Source organism: Hippopotamus amphibius, chromosome 16, assembly GCF_030028045.1.
Source record: "Hippopotamus amphibius kiboko isolate mHipAmp2 chromosome 16, mHipAmp2.hap2, whole genome shotgun sequence".
Taxonomy (NCBI): domain Eukaryota; kingdom Metazoa; phylum Chordata; class Mammalia; order Artiodactyla; family Hippopotamidae; genus Hippopotamus; species Hippopotamus amphibius.
In genome coordinates this window covers 49,376,825-49,396,402 of record NC_080201.1, presented here as the reverse complement: position 1 = coordinate 49,396,402, position 19,578 = coordinate 49,376,825, and the positions used below count along the sequence as shown (strand labels likewise).

Genomic DNA, 19,578 nt, shown 5'->3' with positions numbered 1-19,578 from the left:
ATTTAACAGAGGGGAAGACCGAGACGCAGAGAGAGTAGGACATTGATTGGCCCGAGGTCACACAGTGGCCAAGGGCAGAGCTGGGACTGGGACTCACACCTGTGTAGGGACAGGTCATGAAAGCAGAGGTCAGGGCTAGGGAGGCCCAGGGTCGAGGATCTGGGTGTCAGGGATGTGAAATTAGGTGGTGATCCGGGAGATGAAGTCAAAGTCATGGCTGTCGAGGTCAGTTACGCGTCAAGTGTGTAGAGGTCAGGAGTTTGTGTATGTAAGAGGTGTGAATGTCAGAGGTAGAGATTAAATGGTCAAGTGCATGAACACCAGGAGTATGGGGGTCAAGGAGTGGCCTGGCCCCCCAGGGCAGAGCAGGTGGGTGCCTCACTTGATGAAGTGGTTGTAGAGGCCAGCAGTGCTGTAGATCATGCGGGCGGCCTGGGACTCCTCCTGCTGACAGCGGGTCAGTGACAGTGCATCGTCCATGTGGCCTTCCTGGTGCAGAATGGCCTGGCAGTGGTGGGAGAGAGAAGTCAGGAGGGGACCCAGCCACCCAGGGCCATGCTCCCCAGGCCTCCACCCAGCCCCCAAATGGGCCCATCCTCCACCAAATCTCTCTACCAGTCCCCCTCCCCATCCCTCTTCATCTGTCCCTGTCTCTTTCGTTGTCAACCACTCTCTCTTTCTTCTCCTCTAGGTCTCTCTTCTCACTCTCTGTCTTCATCTCTCTGTCTCTGTTCTCTTTATTTTGTCTGTCTGTCTTTGTCTCTCTGTCTCTCTTATGTCTGTCCCACACTGTCTCTTTCTCCCTGTCTCTCCCTCTCTGTCTCTACCTCTATCTGTCTCTCTGCCTCTGTCTTGCTTTCTCTCTTTCCCTGTCCCTCTTTGATTCTCTTTGTCTCTCCCTCTCTCTCTGCCTCTACCTTGTCTGTCTCCAGGCCAGACCCTCTCCATCTGCATCTACTACTGACTTAACATCCCCCCCACCAGACAGTTCTAATGGCACCCCAAACTTAACATGTCCCAGACAGAATGCCCGAACGCCTTCTAGGAGGTGAGACCATCATGGCTGCCAGCTTTCCCCTTAGCTGACCTCCCCAGGACCCCATCCAGTCTGGCAGCTGTAAACACCATCCACCTGCTGACGACTCCCACAGTCCCCTCTCTGGCCCAGGCCAGTCTCTACATCCTCTGCGCTTGTATCCAACTTCAGGCCTCATTTTTCACAAACAGGTGCCTCCCTAGTCTTCCCACTTATTCACTCAGCAAGTCTATTGAGTGGCTCTGTTCTAGACATTGGGGCCTATCCTCCTGAGCAGACACTTGGCTGTCCCTGACTCGGTTAAGGGCACTTCCCTCCTTCCAGCTGCTCAGGGCAAGAAGGACAAAAATCACGGTCTTGGGACTTCCTAGGTGGCACAGTGGTTAAGAATCCGCCTGCCAATGCAGGGGACACGGGTTCAAGCCCTGCTTCAGGAAGATCCCACGTGCCGCAGAGCAACTAAGCCCGTGAGCCAAAACTATTGAGCCGTGTGCTGCAACTACTGAAGCCCACGTGCCTAGAGCCTGTGCTCCACAACAAGAGAGCCCGTGGCAATGAGGAGCCTGTGCGCCACAACAAAGAGTAGCCCCCGCTCACGGCAACTAGACAAAGCCCGTGTGCAGCAATGAAGACCCAACACGGCCAATTAATTAATTAATCAATTTTTAAAAAATCATGGTCTCATCCTCAGTCCCTCTCCCTCTCACCCCGATAGCCAATCTGTCAGAAAATCCTGTTACCTCTGCCCTCAAAATACAACCAGCCTCTGCCCCCTTTCCTTACTCCACAGTCCCCACCCTGGTGCTGTCCACTGTCATCCTTCACCTGGACCAGTGCAGCAGTCTCCTCTCTGGTCTCCCTCCTCCAGCACTGCCCATCCCCAAAGTCTGTTCCCACTAGCAGCTCAGGTACCCTGTGAACCTGAATCAGGTCACCCCCTCGACCTACTCAAGACTCTTGTGGCTCCATCTCATGCAGGGTAAAAGCCAGGACCCTCCCCACAGCCCACAAGGCTCTACACGATCCGTTCCCACCCCCATCTGTCCTCATCTCCCACAACTCACCCCTCGCTCACTCTCCTCCAGCCAAACTAGAACCCCTTTCTGTGATTGCAATAAGCCAACCTCATCCCAACTTCAGGGCCTTTGCACGCGCTGTTCCCTCTGTCAAAAGTAGCTTTCCCACTGTTCAGTTATAAAACTATGCACTTCACTACAGACAGTTTAATCACCAATGTCTGAGCATGGAGAAGGCAGGGAACAGGTCTGTATAGCTCGCTTATTTTTCCACACATACATCCAGAACAACTAAAATATTAATAATTGGTCAAATGTTATTCTCAGTCTGTTACTATCCATCTTTTTCTCTCCATCTCTTATTTCTGTCTCTCTGTCTCTATCTTTCTCTATCTGTCTATCTCCATGTCTGTCTATATCTCTCTCTCCCTTCATATATATATATATTCTTTTTTCCTGTCTCTCAATCTGATTCTCTCTCACTCTTTGTCTTTCTCTCAATCCCATCCTCAAACCCTGAAGGCTCAAGCATGACCACCCCCAGTCCCCTTCCTGCCCCAACCTGCACGCCACCCCTTCCTCCTGCCAGGCGCCCACCTTCTTCTTGAGCACGCCAAGTCGCAGAGCCTTGGGGTCTGGGGCAGCATAGGTGAGCCACAGGCCTGAGGCCACATGCTGCACGAAGCACAGGGACTCCCCATACTTGATTTCAGGGGGGCCCATGCCATCCACATCCCTCTTAGGGGCCGTATCCAGCTTCTCCTACAGGGGCAGGGGACAGAGGTCAGCCTCCTCTGCCTGTGCATTTAATGGGGGAGCCCCCCAAGAGAGAGCAGAGTTGGGAGTGGGGCTGGAGTGGGATTTGGGGCTCTGGGTGAGGGAGGGTATCCTGACCCCACCGACCTTGGAGATTCGGAAGCAGAAGGAAGTGGCCTTGGTGTGGGCCTTGGTGGCATCAACCACCACTAGGCCCTGGTCCTCAATGAGCGCCAAGTACCGCCCAGTGGTGACATGCCGGATGCGGAGTGGCTGGCCCCAGCGCAGGTGGCTCCCGCTCCAGCTGCAGAGGGGGAGGAGGGGGAGGGGTGTCAGAGTCCCCCCTCCCCCCAGTTCTCCCAAGGACCCTCAGCCCTCTTCCAGGGTGTCCCAAACCTTCCTCGGAGCCCTCAAATCTTTCTTAGGATCCCCAGTCTCCTCTCAGGCCCTCACCGCTTCCTCAGGGCTCCCCAGATGGTTTCTGTGCCCCCAGTTTCCCCAGACCTGCCATTTTCTCCCCTTCTCTGCCCACAGTTTCACTGGGGACCCCGATCTTTCGCTCAGGAACCCCCACCACCCCCGAGACCTCTTTGTCCTCCAGGATCCTAGGACCCTGAGAACCTTCATTGCTCTCTGAGGCTCCCCAGATCTTCCCTCCAGTCTCTTCCTCAGTTCTCCCTTGGAGATCCTCTCCTCCTCTCAGGCCCCCCAGGAGCCCCTAGCCCCTCCCCCACCCCGACCCCTACCTGATTCTCAGCGGCTCCAGTCTCCACAGGGAGCGGGCATGGGTACACACAGATCCCCCCTCATAGTAGACAAGTCTGGGTACATGAATGAGAGTGAGGTCGGGGGTTCAGGCTCCAGCCCTCCAGAATCTGATTCCTAATCTTAGGGTTCCAGGCCCCCCCCAGCCAACCTTCGCCGTCCCCGCTCTGGCCCCAGGAGCCCAGGCCCACTTGTCCCCAGCCCAGACCTGCGCTGGTCATCACTGTCAGCGGGGGAGATGGTCAGACATTCATCCATGTGTCCATGAAAGAGGCGGAGGACGTGGCCCCCGGTCACGTAGCCTGGATAGGAGCAGAGGAAGGTGGTCGCTAGGGAGCTGGAGCCCCTCAAAAGCCAGGGAGCCAAACGGGTGTCTGAGGGCCTTGCTTCTGCCCTGTGGGAGGCTGGGGGCTGGGTTTGGGGGTCTGCTGTTGGAGATTTGAGTCTCAGGGTACAAAGTGATAGTCCGAGATCTGGGGTCAGTCTGGAGCCTGAAGTGGGGGCGTGAGATTTGGGGTCTGAAGTTGGGGATCTAATTTTGGGGGTCTGAGTGTGCAGGGCTGAAGTTGGGAGGTTTGTGGGTCTGGGGTTTAAAGGTCTGAGTTTGGGTTTTTGAGGTTGGGGTCAGAGAATGTCATCAGAGATTTGGGTCTAATGTTCCTTGATAATGGGGTTTGAGTTCCAGGGCTTGATTTGGGGGTCTGGGTTTAGAGGTATAATGGTTGGGTCTGAAGTCAGGGTCTGAATTTTGAGTGTTATTTTGGAGGTCTGAGGCTGGTATCTGAGGTTTGAGGTCTGAGGTTTGGAAGTCTTAGCTCTGGGGTCTGAGTCTGGGGAGGTGTAAGCTTTGTAGTTAGCAGTTGGTGGGTCTGAATTTTAGAGTCTGAGATTAAAGCCTGAGTTTCAAGATCTGTGGCTTGAGTCTCAGCATGGGTCTGGCTTAGGGACCTGAGGTTTGAGATGTGAGAATTGAAGTTAAAGTTTGGGGCCATGCTTTCAGGTCTTAGCATGGGGGGCCTGAACTGGGAAATTTGAGATTTGAGGTTAAAGTTGGAGGTCTGAGGTTGATTGGCTGAGGTTTGAGGTCTGAATAAGGGGTCTTAGTTTGGGGATCTGAGTTTGAATTTGGGGGGCTGGTTTTGGGGGGCTGAAGTCGCAGGTGCTTGTCTTCTGAGGCTTGGAGGTCTGAGGGTTAAGCTCCAAATTCAATGTTCCAAGCTTTGGACCTGAGTGTAGGGGTCTGACCTCCAGCACCTGATTTTGGCATGTGAGCTTTGGGGTCTGAATCTGGAGTCTGAAACTGAGTTTTCAGTTTGAAGGTCTGAGCTCTAGGGTTCTGGATTGGGGGTCAGTTGGAGATCTAAATGTGAGGGTCGTAATTTGGAGATCTAGGTTTGGGGTCTGAGGGGCAGTGGAGGACTCTTTTGGGGCTCTCGGGTTCAGGGTCAGAGGTCTGGGGTCCTCACCCTCTTCGCAGCCAGAGCAGATGGGGTTCATGTTCCACAGTGTCTGCATGAAGGAGGCGTCAACCTGGAGCTCCCCGCTGGCCGTCGATAGGTGCTGGGGGCAACCGGGTTGTGGCGGTCAGAGGTGATGGGGGTGAGCAGTAGTTCCAGAGTCAGTCAGAAACCAAGGGTGGAAGCCAGGAAACCGGTGGATGGGAGACCAAAAATTAGAGGTCACAGATCAGGAAACTGATGTCAAGTCGGGAAATGGGGCATCAGAAACCAGAAATTGGATGGCAACTGGAAATTGGGAGTCAGGATGCTGGGGCCAGACACCATGCAAACCAATGAGGAGGAGATAGGGTCGATCCCACATGTCCCCAATTCTGGGGGCAGTAGGAGCTGGGAGGGGGTGGGGCTGCTCACCAGGTAGCGCTCGGAGGAGACACTGACAAGGATGAGGTCATCCCCAACTCGCACCTTCTCTCCTTCTGACCTCTGCTTGGAGGCCGGGTGTGTCGTCCACCAACAGGCCTCCCCTATGGGTGGGGGGGGGGGCTCTCTAGATGAGGGCTGCCCAGAACCCTCTTCCCCAAGGCATTCCCAGCCTCAGAGCCTCCCAAGCCCTCTGCCCCAAACTCTCCTATTCCTGCCCCAATTCTCTGTCTCACAGGACCCGTTCCTGCCCTTAGACTCTCTGCCTAGGGTTCCCCCGTGCTTACCCAAGTCTCTGTCCAGAATATAACCATCCACACCCCCACACTCTCAGCCACAAAGCCCCCCATCTCTGCCCCAGGAACATTCCCATGCCCGCTCCCAGGGTTCTGCAGACCAACTTCCTGCCTGTGGCATCCCCATCACACCCCCTCCCTCCAGCCCCTGCACCTATTGCATCCTCCTGCAGTCCCACGTCGAAGGCCAGCTTGTCAGTCATGGAGCGGGAGGTGGTGAGGCAGCTCAGGTACTAGGGTTGTAGCGGGGAGTCAGCCTCCTGGCGGGCGTCACACTCCCCAGCACCGCCACTGCCCCCCGCCCCTGTCCCTGCCCCCTCCCTGATGCACTCACCATGCCACTGTGCGCGTGGCGGAGCAGGATGGCATGGCCATACAGGAGTGTCCTGTGTCCCCCACCCTGGGACGACTGTGGTGGGGAGAGAGGGCACAGAGTGAGAACAGACCCCCTTGAAACATCTGGCCTATCCCTGGTGGGAATACACTCCCCATAAAATACCATGCTCAGGGCTGGATGTGAAGAAGCCTCAGCTCTGCCCTGCAGCAGATTCTTTGCCTGTTTCCCTGCTTCCCCATGGAAGTGTCCCTGTCTCTGAGAAGCCTGTTGATGGCGGGGTTTATATTCCCCAAAGCCCACTCTGTCCTCCCTGCCTCCTTTAACTTGTTAACCAGGTCCCAAAGTCACTCAGGCGGCTGAACCCATCTTCTAGAGGTTCAGATACCTGGGGTCACACAGGGAAGCCCCCGTATCTTGTGTTCCATGGACCTCGGACCCCTCTGCTCTCACCTGTCATAATACGGCTGTGCACCGGTAGTGTCCTACAAGTTCTTAAACGTTGGAGCATCACCTGTAGGGACCTGCCCTGTGCTGCCACACACCCCCGGGTGCAAGGAGACTTGGTCCATCTTGGGGGTGGGTGGGTACACCCAGCACGCATGGCATCATGCCCCTCACCCCAGCTCTCACATGCCCATGCTCTGAGGGGGCCATGTGATGGGACCACGTGATCACATGGCAGGCCCACTCCCGGACCGGAGGAGACCCACACTTGGGGTGGTAGGAGGTGATGAGGGGAGAGGTCCCATGCGGAGAAGAGCTAGGAGGGTTGGAGGAAAGGATGGAAAAGGGAGAAAGGAGCAGGTGGGAGAACAGGGGCTCAAAAGCCCTCACCCCTTTCCTCCCTTCCTGCCTGGCCTGTTCTGGGTTCCACAGACCCTGACAACCGGGGTGGGGAAGACCCCCCAGCCCCTGTGTGCAGGATGTGGGCCCAAGAGGCGGGCCTGGGGTCAGGAGAGGTGACAAGGACAGATGACACCCAAGGCCAGACCTACCCACTTATCCAAATTGAGGGCCTGTGGGGGGCAGGGCAGAGAGAGGAAGAACAGATGGTGAATGACGCCCAGGTCCTCCCACCCGTCCCCGGCACCCATCTCACGTGGGTGGGAGCCTCACCTCCACGCCAGCCTCCACAGTGTTGGCCAGCATCTCCTGCAGGGCTCGGACGGACAGGGACTGCTCCAGGACGAAGCAACAGATGGCCAGGTCGGGGGGCACATTCTGAGGGGAGGGGAGATGTGAGTGAGGGCCTGAAGGCTCCAGAGGGCTGGTGCACCCCCTGCCCCTAGACTAAACGCCTACACCCTTTAGAGACCCAGACCCAACCCCAATCCTCTAAGAAGCCCTGCCTTCTGCTGCCCGCTTCAGACACACTGCATCCCACCAACGTTCCAGGAAACACTTCTGCTCGGCCCCCTCTCTCACACCCCTATACCCCACTGAACCTCACAGAAGTTTCCACACCCCACCTAATTCCATACGAAGCCTCAGCCCTGGGCCTGCCCCCTCAGACACACTGCACCCATTCCAACTCCGGAGCCTCCTCCTTGACCTCCCAGCAGAAACCCCAAATCTCCTCAACCCCAAAGGAAGCCCCAGCTCCTGCCCTCTCCCTCAGACACCTGTGAACACTGCTTCAGAGTCACAGGGGCGGGATCCAACCTCACACCCGCTTCAGTCTCCCACCCCAGGCACCTCAGGCACTTAGATACCCTCCCCCTTGGACCCAAGACTCTCTGCCCACCTCAGGTGCCTGAACTCCTCCCCCATACAACTCCAGGTCCCCTCCCTCTCCCAGCTCCCACCCCATACCCCCAGATCACCTCCTCCCTCAGACCCTGAGTTCACCTCTAGCTCAGACCCCAAGCGCCCTCCACCTCTCAGCCTCCAACCTCCTCCCCTGTCAGCCCCCTGCTGGCACCCCCTGAGCCTCCAGATCCCTCTACCTTGGATTGAAGAACCCCTGCCCCCTCAGACACCTGCCTCCTAAGACCCCCTGCCCCTCCCTCGTGACCCCCCTCCCATTTTCTCTCCTGTCAGCACCCCTTCAGATCCCCTCTTCTTTGAACTCAAGACCCTCTACCTCCTTAGACCCCCTCTCTCTTCCCCCAGGACCCCAGCTCTCCCTCCTTGGACCTCCAGCCCCCTTTCCTTCCCAGCCTCCCTATTCCCCCTCCTATCAGCACCCCCTCTCCAGACTCCCAGGCCCTTCTTCTTCGGGCCCCATCCTCTCAGCCCCTCAGACCCCCTCTTCCCTCCGTCCTGCACAGACCTGGGCGTTGCTGGTGGGCTCCAGGAAGCAGAGGCGGTTGCCGAAGCCCTCGGCGGCCAGGCAGAGCTTGAGCTGCTCCTTGAGCACCGTGGCGCTGCACTGCAGGACCACCTCGTCGTCCTGGGGGCGAGCAGCGGGTCAGGGTAGGCACCCACATCCCGCCCGCATCCCGCAGACGCTGCACCACGGGCCACACACCTGGCCTCTCTCCTCATGAAAAAGATGCAACTAATAATACCCACCCTCGCCGTTTATCAAGTAGAGGCCTGTATTGAGTGCTCTACACGCTTCTGACATCCCCATGAGGTCAGAGCCAGTGTCATCCCCATGTTAAAATGGGGACACTGAGGCTCAATGAGGCGACATGGCTTGTCCAAGGCCACACAGCTGACAAGAGAATCAGCTGGGATTTGAACCCCAGTCCAACTGGCTCCAGAGGACTCCCAGGTGGGGGTCCACAAGGTGAGTCTCTGGAGGGTGAGAGACATAAATGGCTTTTAAGCTCAGCCTTCTCTACTTACTCTTTTGTGTGTTATTTTAACAGTAGCTATCATTTAAGGAGTGCTGTCTAGTGATTCCTGAATGCAGTTCCAGAGTCTGGACTGGATCTTGGATGGAGGCGAAATACCGTAAAGGACAGAATAGGGACAAGTGGTGAAAGGTGAATACAGACTGTGAATTAGGTGACGGTATCATGGCCAAACGAAATCTCCTCATTTTGATAACTGTGCTGTGGTTTTGTGAGAGACTGCCCTTGATTTTTAGGAAACAGACACTGAAGGATTTAGGGTTAAGGGTCCACCGTTTACTCTTATTAAACAGTTTAAGAAAAAAATATGGAGAGAGAGGGAGGGGGCAATAAAGCAGAGTTGCTACATCTTAACATTTTGGGGAAATGATGGAAGGCCACATGGGAGTTCTCTGAGCTAACCTTGCAACTTTTCTCTAAGTTTGAAATAATCTTGAGAGTATAAATTAAAACTTTAAGTAAAATAAACAACCTTCTGAGGTAAATCTTAGTATGTGAACCTGTGGAAACAGAGGTCCAGAGAGGTGGAGTGACTTGCCTGAGGTCACACAGTTGGCGTGGTTTGTGGGCTCTTAGTTCCCGACCAGGGATTGAACCCGGGCCCTGAGCAGTGAAAGTGCAGAGTCCTAACCACTGGGCAACAAGGGAATTCCCAATGTGCCACACTTTTAGAACGCTAGACCACCTCTTGATATGTTAGTAGAGTAGCCTGTGTTACATTCATAACTAATATGAATGTATGTGGGGGCGTGCTCAACATTTTTACGGATAGAGGTTTCAATCAAAATTAATAGAAAAAAAAACTAATGGAGACCCCGGTGTTTAACCACAGTTAAGACAGTGATTATTCCATTTTACAGCCAAGGAAACAGGTTCAAGGAGGTTAGGTGTCCTGCCTGAAGTCACACAGCCTCCAGCCCTCCCAGCAAATCCTGGGCTTCACCACACACAGGCAGCCCTCATTCTTTCTATCCAGCCTGGGTAAAGGGAGAGAGATTCCACTCTTGGCTGGCGGTCCCAGGACTGCTCTGTCTTATAACCCCCAACCCCGACATCCTGGCGTATGCCGTGTATTCATAGGGATTGTACAGGTTGCATTTATTAAGCATATACTGTCTGCTAGACCTCATGCTCAGGGCTTTACATTCATCTAATACACACTGACTGAGCATCTGCTATGTGCCAGGCACTGATCTAGGCACTGGATATACAGCAGTGAATAAAGTAGACAAAATCCCTGTCCTCGGGGACTTCCCAGGTGGCACAGTAGTTAAGAATCCGCCTGCCAATGCAGGGGACACAGGTTCAAACCCTGCCCCAGGAAGATACCACATGCGGCAGAGCAACTAAGCCTGTGCGCCACAACTACTGAGCCTGCGCTCTAGAGCCCGTGAGCCACAACTGTTGAGCCCATGTGCTGCAACTACTGAAGCCCGTGTGCCTAGAGCCCGTGCTGCACAACAAGAAAAGCCACCACAATGAGGAGCCCACGCACCGCAACAAAGAGTAGCCCCCGTTCTCCACAATTAGAGAAAGCCTGTGTGCAGCAACGAAGACCCAACACAGCCAATAAATAAATAAATAAAATGAAAAAAAAAAATCCCTGTCCTCATGGAGCGGACATCCTTGTCGGGGGAGACACAATAAGCAGATGAATAGATTTATAATTTTAATTTCAATGATAAGTGTTATGGAAAAAATAACCCAGGGTGATGTAAGAGAGTGGCTTTTGGGGTAGAGATGACATCAGTGAGGGGGGTGAAGTGACAGTCTCTCCAAGGAGGTGACATTTGAGCTGAGCCTTTTCTGAATAACGGGAAGAAATCAGGCCTGATCATCTCTGGAGGAAGAATGTTCCAGGAAAAGGAGGCAGCCTGTGCAAAGGCCTGGGGCTGAGGGTATTCAGAAAAAGCAAGGGAGACAGCCTAGCACTGCCGCCATCAGGAGCAAGGGAGAAAGTGGGGGGAGATGAGCCCAGAGAGATATTGGCATGGACCCCTTGATTCCTTACGGTACGTATTTTTGTCTCCATTTTCCAGATTGGGAAATTGAGGCTCAGAGAGAAAAATGAAAATCACTTGCCCAAAGTTAGGAAGCAGGCAAATGGCAAAACCAAGCTATAAACCAGAGACAGGGAGCCTAATCCCGACACCAATGATTCTCTAACCTTCTCCTGCATCAGAATGAAGGGGCTGGCCTGGTTAAAAACGCAACGTCCCCCGTCCACAGATGAATGGATAAAGAAGATGTGGCACATATATACAATGGAATATTACTCAGCCATGAAAAGGAATGAAATTGAACTATATGTCATGAGGTGGATAGACCTAGAGTCTGTCATACAGAGTGAAGTAAGCCAGAAAGAGAAAAACAAATACCGTATGCTAACACATATATATGGAATCTGAAGAAACGGTACTGATGAACCCAGTGACAGGGCAAAAGTGGAGATACAGAAGTAGAGAATGGACTTGAGGACACGGGACTGGGGTGGCGGGCAAAGGGGAAGCTGGGATGAAGTGAGAGAGTAGCATAGACATATTTACACTACCAACTGTAAAATAGCTAGTGGGAAGTTGCTGTATAACAAAAGGAGATCAACTTGATGATGGGAGATGCCTTAGAGGGCCAGGACGGGGCGGGGGGGAGGGAGTCACGGGAGGGAGGGGATATGGGGATATATGTATAAATACAGCTGATTCACTTTGGTGTACCTCAAAAACTGGTACAAGAGTGTAAAGCAAATATATTCCAATAAAGAGCTTTATAAATAAATAATAAATAAATAAATAAATTTAAAAAGTGCAACTTCCTTGCTGCCCCAGTCTCCCCCTCAACACCAAGAGCCTGATTCAGTAGATCTGGGGTCAGCAGGGAATCTGGACCATCAACCAGCCCCCAGGAGGTTCTGACATGGGCCCTGCTTTGAGGAACCCCAGCCTGGGCAGGGCTGGAGGTTGCCACCCATCAAAAGGAAATGAAATGAATTCGGGAGCCATGGCCATCGTGCTTAAAAAGTGAAACAGAAGTAGAGCAAGAACAGAAAATAGCAGCATGCCCCTCGTGTTCTAAGGGCTACCTACATTTTATGAAACTTGTTTCAGTTAAAAATAGGCGTGTACAATCAGAATGGCCATGATCACAAAGTCTGGAAACCACAAATGTTGGAGAGGGTGTGGAGAAAAGGGAACTCTCCTGCACTGTTGGTGGGACTGTACGTTGGTACAGCCACTATGGAAAACAATTTGGAGGTTCCTTAAAAAACTACAAATAGAACTACCATGTGATCCAGTAATCCCACTCCTGGGCATATACCCAAAGAAAACCATAATCCCAAAAGAAACTTGTACCATCATGTTTATTTCAGCACTCTTTACAATAGCCAGGACATGGAAGCAACCGAAATGCCCATCAACAAATGAATGGATACAGAAGATGTGGCATATATATACAATGGAATATTACTCAGCTATAAAAAGGGATGAGATGGAGCTATATGTAATGAGGTGGATAGAACTACAATCTGTCATACATAGTGAAGTAAGTCAGAAAGAGAAGGACAAATATTGTATGCTAACTCACATATACGGAATCTAAAAATGGTACTGATGAACTCAGTGACAAGAACAAGGATGCAGATACAGAGAATGGACTGGAGAACTCGAGGTATGGGAGGGGGCAGGGGGTGAAGGGGAAACTGAGACGAAGCGAGAGAGTAGCACAGACATATATATACTACCAACTGTAAAATAGTCAGTGGGAAGTTGTTGTATAACAAAGGGAGTCCAACTCGAGGATGGAAGATGCCTTAGAGGACTGGGGCAGGGAGGGTGGGGGGGACTCGAGGGGGGGGAGTCAAGGAAGGGAGGGAATACGGGGATATGTGTATAAAAACAGATGATTGAACCTGGTGTACCCCCCAAAAAATAAAAAAAAATTAAATTAAATTAAAAGTATTTTCGTGGAAAAAAAAAAATAGGCGTGTGTAAATGCACCTAATTCGAGCATAATAGCATGAATTGGAGGCAGCCCAAATATCCATCAGCAGGTGAACTGATAAATTGTGGCTTATTCACACAATGGAATACTACTTAGCAACAAAATATGAATTCTTGATATGCGCTACATGGATTAATGTCAAAAATGTTACAGTGTGCAAAAGAAACAAGACGAATGAATGTGTATATGTTACATGAAACACTAGTTAGTGACTAATGGAATCTATGGTGACATAAAGCAGATGGGCAGGGTGATTACTGCAAAGAGCCAAAGGGGACTTTCTGGGGTAAAGGAAATGTTCTATGTCTTGACTGTGATAGTGGTTACATGGGTGTGTACAGCATGTCAACCGTAACATCTAAAATGGGTACAATTTAGTGCATGTCAGTTATAGCTCAATTAAAGTTGACTTTTTATAATGCATGTGTGTGTGTACATGTACTGGGTTGCAATATCAAATATATTTCTTACTGGTGGGATGAGATGCAAAAAAGTTTGAGAAAACCACCACATAACCTCAATAAAGTGCAGGAAAACGGACCCAGTCTGGGGCCAAGAGATGCCAAGGCCAGGCCTCTAGAACCCAACACTGGCTACCCAGGCAAGTTGGAGCCCAGTTTTCCTCTTGTGAAAGCAGGAGGGCTGGGCCCAGGGGCACCCAGAGATGACACTTCCTGGCCTTGACCTTGGTCAGTGACTTTACCACTCAGGCCTCGGTTTCCCTCAAAACTCCCAGGGAGATAAAGATAGGGCCCTACCTCAGAAGATAGGGCAGCAAGGATATAATTAGATGCCTCAGGAGGCTGGGGGCCTGACTCAGGGGCTCATGGCCATGGCCATGATCTTATTAGGGCTGAGGAGGAGGGGAAAGCCCAACCCATGGTGTCTGCTAAGGGGCTGGAGCCAGGGCAAGAGTCTAGGGTGAAGCCAGGCCTCCTTCCATGGCTAAATGTCCAGCTGTCCCTATCCTTCACTACCAGGCCCAGCTGTTCGTTCCTCCCTCCCAGGAAACCAGAGCCGACTCACCAGGGTCCTATTCTGGGGCCGGAATGCTGTGTCAGCATTTCTCAGGGTCCAGAGGGGGTGGGGAGGGGCTAGTGCAGGATCAGCAGACCTGGCCCAGAAGAGAGAACATCCCCTCCCATATTCACACCCCCACACCCGGTAGAACCACTGGGAGGGAGAAGTGGGAAGGGCTCTGAGATGGGCAGCCCCTCCCCCATCCTCTCCCTGTCCCCTGCCCAGGCCCCAGAAAAGCGGGCTATTCTGGGAGGGACACCTGTTGTTCCAGTTCCCATCCCTGCCCCCCAACCGAGGATCAGAGATGCGGGAAGAGACAGAGCTGAAGACGCAGTGCAAAATGCAGAGGGCCTGAAGTCGAAGAACAAAGCCAGAGACAGAGACAGGGAGACAGAGACGGAGAGAGACAGAGACACCGACAATCCAAAGAGACAGATAGAGACACCACCCAGAGACCAATAGCAGCCATATTTGACCCTCCCTCCCAAAACCAAGTGGGGAAAGAAAGAAGACCCAGAACCAGAGACCCTCAGGAGACCCTCAAGGGCTGGGAGTTCAAAGGAGTTGTGCCCTTCAGCCCACCCCAGCCCTCTTCCCAAGAATTTAAATAGGTCACAGTCTGGAGCAAGAAGAGAATTAGGGCTAGGTGCGGGGTGGGGGAGGGTGACAGCTAAATTAAGCTCAGGAATTAGAACCACCTTCCCCAAGTGCCTGCTTCCAAAGTGGTGGGAGGGGGTGCTCTCTCAGAGGCCCCCTTCTCTGGGACAAATTGCTAACGTCAGAAGAGAGGGCGGCGGAATATCCCCCTCCCCATTCTGTAGTCCCAAATTCTGCTAATTCTCTGACGAGAAAGATGGGGGAGACTAAGAGCGACAAAAATGGAGAAAGAGTGACAGTCACCCAAAGGGACAGAGGAAGAGACCCCGAGTCTCAGAGACCACCAGCAATCAGGACGAAGACATCGGAGACACAGAGACACTCAGAGGGACCCGAGAGATAGTTCCATAGACTCCAACACAGAGATACGCACCGTCCGCAGAAACTGGACCTCATCCTCGCCCTCTCCTCCGTCACCCATGATGTCGAGGCCAGAGGGGCCCGGCCTGAGGTCGGGGACTAAGAGGAGGGGGCTGAAGGCTGGGTGGGTGGGCTGGGGGCGGGTTGGGGTCGGAGACCTCTGGGGACGCCAGAGGCACCCGCGGGGTAGATGGAACTGCGTGGAGGACTCGTGTGCTGGACAGAGCTGGGAGGAGGTCCCCGCCCCCGGGCCCCCATTGGACCAGGACGACCAAGGCCACGCCCCTTTGACGGCGCCCCGCCTACAAACCCCAAACCTTGGCCAAGGTGCGCTTGGGGTGGGGGGGGCTTAGGGGAAGTGTCTTTAAGGTAGCTATTCTCTCTCCCTCTTCCGGATAAGGAAGGTGCCGTCATTCTCCTGTTTCACAGAGAGCAAACTAAGGCTCTGAGTGGGGAAGGCCCTGCTTGATGTTGTACAGCTGAGCCGGGGTGTGCACCAGGTCTCCTGGCTTTAAAAAGCGCCATACACAGTGATTAAAAATATGGACTCTGAGGACTTCTTAGGTGGCGCAGTGGTTGAGAATCCGCCTGCCAATGCAGGGGACACGGTGTTCGATCCCTGCTCCAGGAAGATCCCACATGCCGTGGAGCAACTAAGCCCGTGCACCACAACTATTGAGCCTGCACTTTAGATCCCTGTGAGCCACAACTATTGAGCCCATGTGCTGCAACTACTGAAGCCCACGCGCCTAGAGCCTGTGCTCTGCAGCAGGAGAAGCCTCGGCAATGAGGAGCCCGCGCACCACAATGAAGAGTAGCCCCCACTCACCGCAACTAAAAAGAAAGCCCGCACACAGCAAAAAAAGACCCAACACAGCCAATAAAATAAATTAATTAATTAAAAAAATATGGACTCTGAGCCAGATGGACCCAAATCCCTGCCTTGCCACTCCTTCGTGTGACCTTGGACAAGTCACTTCACCTCTCTATGCCTCAGTTTCCTCAACTGGTAAAGAGGATATTAATTATACCTACCTCACAGGGCTGCTGCAAGGATTAAACTAGATTACTTACAGCACTTAAAACTGTACCAATACAGGGACTTCCCTGGTGGCACAGTGGTTAAGAATCCGCCTGCCAATGCAGGAGACATGGGTTCAATCCCTGGTCCAGGAAGATCCCACATGCCTTAGGGCAACTAAGCCCGTGCGCCACAACTACTGAGCCCGTGTGCTGCAATTACCGAAGCCCACACGCCTATAGCCCGGTCTCCACAACAAGAGAAGCCACCACACTAAGTCTGCACACCCCCCACACAGCAACAAAGACCCAACGCAGCCAAAATAAGAAAAGAAAACTGTACCAATACAGATGCAGCCACTATGAAAAACAGTATAGAAGTTTCTCAAAAAATTAAAAATAGAACTACCTTATGACCCAGCAATTCCACTCCTGGGTAAGCCACTCCTGGGTAAGTATCCAGGAAAAACACACACACACACACACACACACAAAACGCTAATGCAAAAAGATACATGCACCCAATATTCATAGCAGCATTATTTACAATAGCCAAGAGATGGAAGCAACATAAATATCCACCAACAGATGAATGTATAAACAAGATGTGGTACGTATATACAATGGAATACTACTCAGTCATAAAAAAAAGAATGAAATTTCGCCATTTGCAGCACCATGGATGGACTTGCAGGGCCTTATGAATGGATGGACTTGGAGGGCATTATGATGAGTGAAATAAGTCAGACAGAGAAAGACAAATACTATATGATATCAGTTACGTGTGCAATCTAAAAAATACAACAAACTAGTGAATATAACAAAAAAGAAGCAGATTCACAGATGTAAAGGACACACTCGTGGTTACCCGTGGGGACGGAAGGGGCAATAAAGGGGAGGGGGAGGAGGGGGAGGTACAAGCTATTGGGAGTAAGATAGGCTCAGGGATGTATTGAATATAGCCAACTGTAATAACTGTAAGTGAAAAGTAATCTTAAAAAATTGTATTGATAATAAGAAAAAGAAATCTAATTGTACACTTTAAATATATGCAGTTTATTGTATGTCCATTGTATCTCAGTAAAAGTTCTTTAAAAAAAAATAACGAGAAAAAAAATTGTATTTGAAAAACTACCTATGCATAGAAAATGCTAAGTGTTGCTAGTAGCATCATTGTCTTCATTACTATAAAAACTGATGAGGCAGGAGTAATAGCCATAATAGATGCTTTTGTGCACTCGTCACATTTCAGGCCCTGAGCCAAGATCTTTTCACTGCATCTCATTTAGTTCTCATAACAATCCTGCTATTATGTACATTGTTTAGAGGAGGAAATAAAAATGTGTGGTCCTTGCCATGTACGGTTTTAAGGACACAATCTGAATAAATGAGATACAATTTTTCTCCCCATATCTGTGGGTTTCCCATTTGCAGATTCAACCAACTGCAGATCAAAAAAATATATTTTTAATTCCAGAAATTTCCCAAAAAGCAAAACTTGAATTTGCCACTGGCTTGCAACTATTTCCATAGCATTTACATTGTGTGTACAACTATTTATATAGCCTTTACATTGTATTAAGTATTATAAGTGATCTAAAGATGACTTACATTTTACCAGAGGATGTGTGTAGGTTATATGCAAATAATACACCATTTTATAAAAGGGACCTGAGCATCCACAGATTTTGGAATCCGAGAGGGTCCTGGAACCAAGCCCCCACAGATGCTGAGGGATGACTGTTGTTTTCACAAAAATCTTGTGAAGTCAGTACTTTTATGGCGCCCATTTTCCAGATGAGAAAAGCTGAGCACAGAGAGGTGGAATAACTTGCCCAAGGTCACACAGAGGCTGAGCCAGGGATTTGAGCCCAAAGCCAGGGTTCTTAACCATTCCACTATACTATCTCTATATTTGCATAAAATCTCCCATTTATAACAAAAAGCCACTTCACCAGGGCCAGGCTACACCCCAGAATTCTAATCCTCCGTCTCCCCAGGGGCTGCCTGAGCCACTGAAGGCCACTAGCTGGGCCAGCCCTATGCAGATGAGCACCCTGGACTTTGTAAGCAGGGGAACCCTGAGAGGAGCAACCAGCTCCTTCCTGCTCCTGGCTGCCTGGGGGAAGGGAGGTGGGGCTGGAAGAGGCTAAGGCTCTGGGGAGCTGGGGCCAAGGGCCTCTGCAGTTCCCTGAAACCGGCAGCTGTGGGGACTAGAGGCCCAACACAGATGCCACACACACCTGGGCCTCCTGCCCGGCCGCTAGCCTCTTGCCTCTAGGCCTCAGTTTCCTCATGTGTCAACTAGACTAATTTGGGATAGTCCCCATCTCCTGGGGTCATGGAGAAGATTCCATGAGGAAACCAATTAGAGCCTACCGCATGATAACTGACTGATACAGTGATCTCTTAAAATTATTATTGGGGACTTCCCTGGTGGCACAGTGGTTAAGAATTCGCCTGCCAATATAGGGGACACGGGTTTGAACACGGGTTTGATCCCTGGTCTGGGAAGATCCCACATGCCGCGGAGCAACTAAGTCCGTGCGCCGCAACTATTGAAGCCCACACACCTAGAGCCTGCGAGCCACAGCAAGAGAAGCCACCTCAGTGAGAAGCCCGTGCACCGCAACAAAGAGTAGCCCCCACTTGCCACAACTAGAGAAAGCCCGTGTGCAGCAACAAAGACCCAACACAGCCAAAAATAAATAATAAAATTTTTTTTAAAGTATTACTGGGACTTCCCTGGTGGTCAGTGGTTAGGACGCTGCACTTCCACTGCAGAGGGCATGGGTTCAATCCTTGATTGGGGAGCTAATTTCCCACAGGCCGTGTGATACGGTAAAAAAATATATATATTATTATTAACGTGTAATGGTATCTATTAAGTTATACAAAACAATATCTTGCAGTTCAATAAAATTATACGTAAAATGTTAAGTGTATAATAGACTGCTATGTGTTACATAGTTAAATATTGGTTTATTGATACCACATAAGTTTGGCACATAAGTTTGTGTCATATTATTGGATTATATAATGCATAATTATATAATTAGATATTTAGGCTAATATAATTATGTAATACAATGATATGTTTATGTATTATACACTATATAATGCACACTTGTATATTAAATATTGTTTTCCCTTAGAATTGCATATATGACAGAAAATTATTCTGCGTCATTTTGCATTATATCATAAGGTAGTAATCGCATTTCTTTTCCTGTCAGTCATCATTATGTGTTTCAGGACCCACCCACATTGCTCTGTGGACACCCGATTTGTGGCTGTGGGGGTTTTGCGCCCCCCACCCCCACCCCGGTGATTATCCCCTTCTGTTTGTTCAGCCCCCTGCCTGGGGAGGTGACACCAAGCTGCCCCCAGCTTCCCAAAAGTAACGTTGCAGTGAACTTCCTCGTATATGTCCCCGAGTGGAACTGAGGGAGAGCGTCTCAGTATGCACACCCAGGAGCTAATTGAGGGGTGACAGCTCCATGAACACATTTAATTTGCCTGTAGTGCCAAGTGGCCCTCAGGAATGCCTGTCCACTATCAGTACGTAAGGGTTCCTAGGTCCCCACAGCCCCAACCTCTATTTGGCATTTTTCCAGGGTCTAATTTTTGCCAGA

General features: G+C 51.2%; 1 protein-coding gene across 1 annotated transcript in view; it reads right to left on the bottom strand.

Moving 5' to 3' along the window:
• The window catches only part of RYR1 (ryanodine receptor 1), a 117,136-nt gene extending 102,137 nt beyond the window's left edge, over positions 1–14,999 (bottom strand). Inside the window, exons 1-12 of the mRNA XM_057713335.1 lie at positions 14,937–14,999; positions 8,359–8,478; positions 7,203–7,307; positions 6,084–6,158; positions 5,904–5,982; positions 5,445–5,557; positions 5,040–5,133; positions 3,782–3,875; positions 3,555–3,629; positions 2,956–3,112; positions 2,650–2,814; positions 383–504 (exon numbers count right to left, since the gene is read on the bottom strand). Of these exons, the coding sequence (XP_057569318.1) occupies positions 383–504; positions 2,650–2,814; positions 2,956–3,112; positions 3,555–3,629; positions 3,782–3,875; positions 5,040–5,133; positions 5,445–5,557; positions 5,904–5,982; positions 6,084–6,158; positions 7,203–7,307; positions 8,359–8,478; positions 14,937–14,984 (1,247 nt within the window). The 5' untranslated portion in view covers positions 14,985–14,999. The remainder of the gene's footprint in view (positions 1–382; positions 505–2,649; positions 2,815–2,955; positions 3,113–3,554; positions 3,630–3,781; positions 3,876–5,039; positions 5,134–5,444; positions 5,558–5,903; positions 5,983–6,083; positions 6,159–7,202; positions 7,308–8,358; positions 8,479–14,936) is intronic.
• Between the last annotated feature and the right edge of the window lie 4,579 nt (positions 15,000–19,578).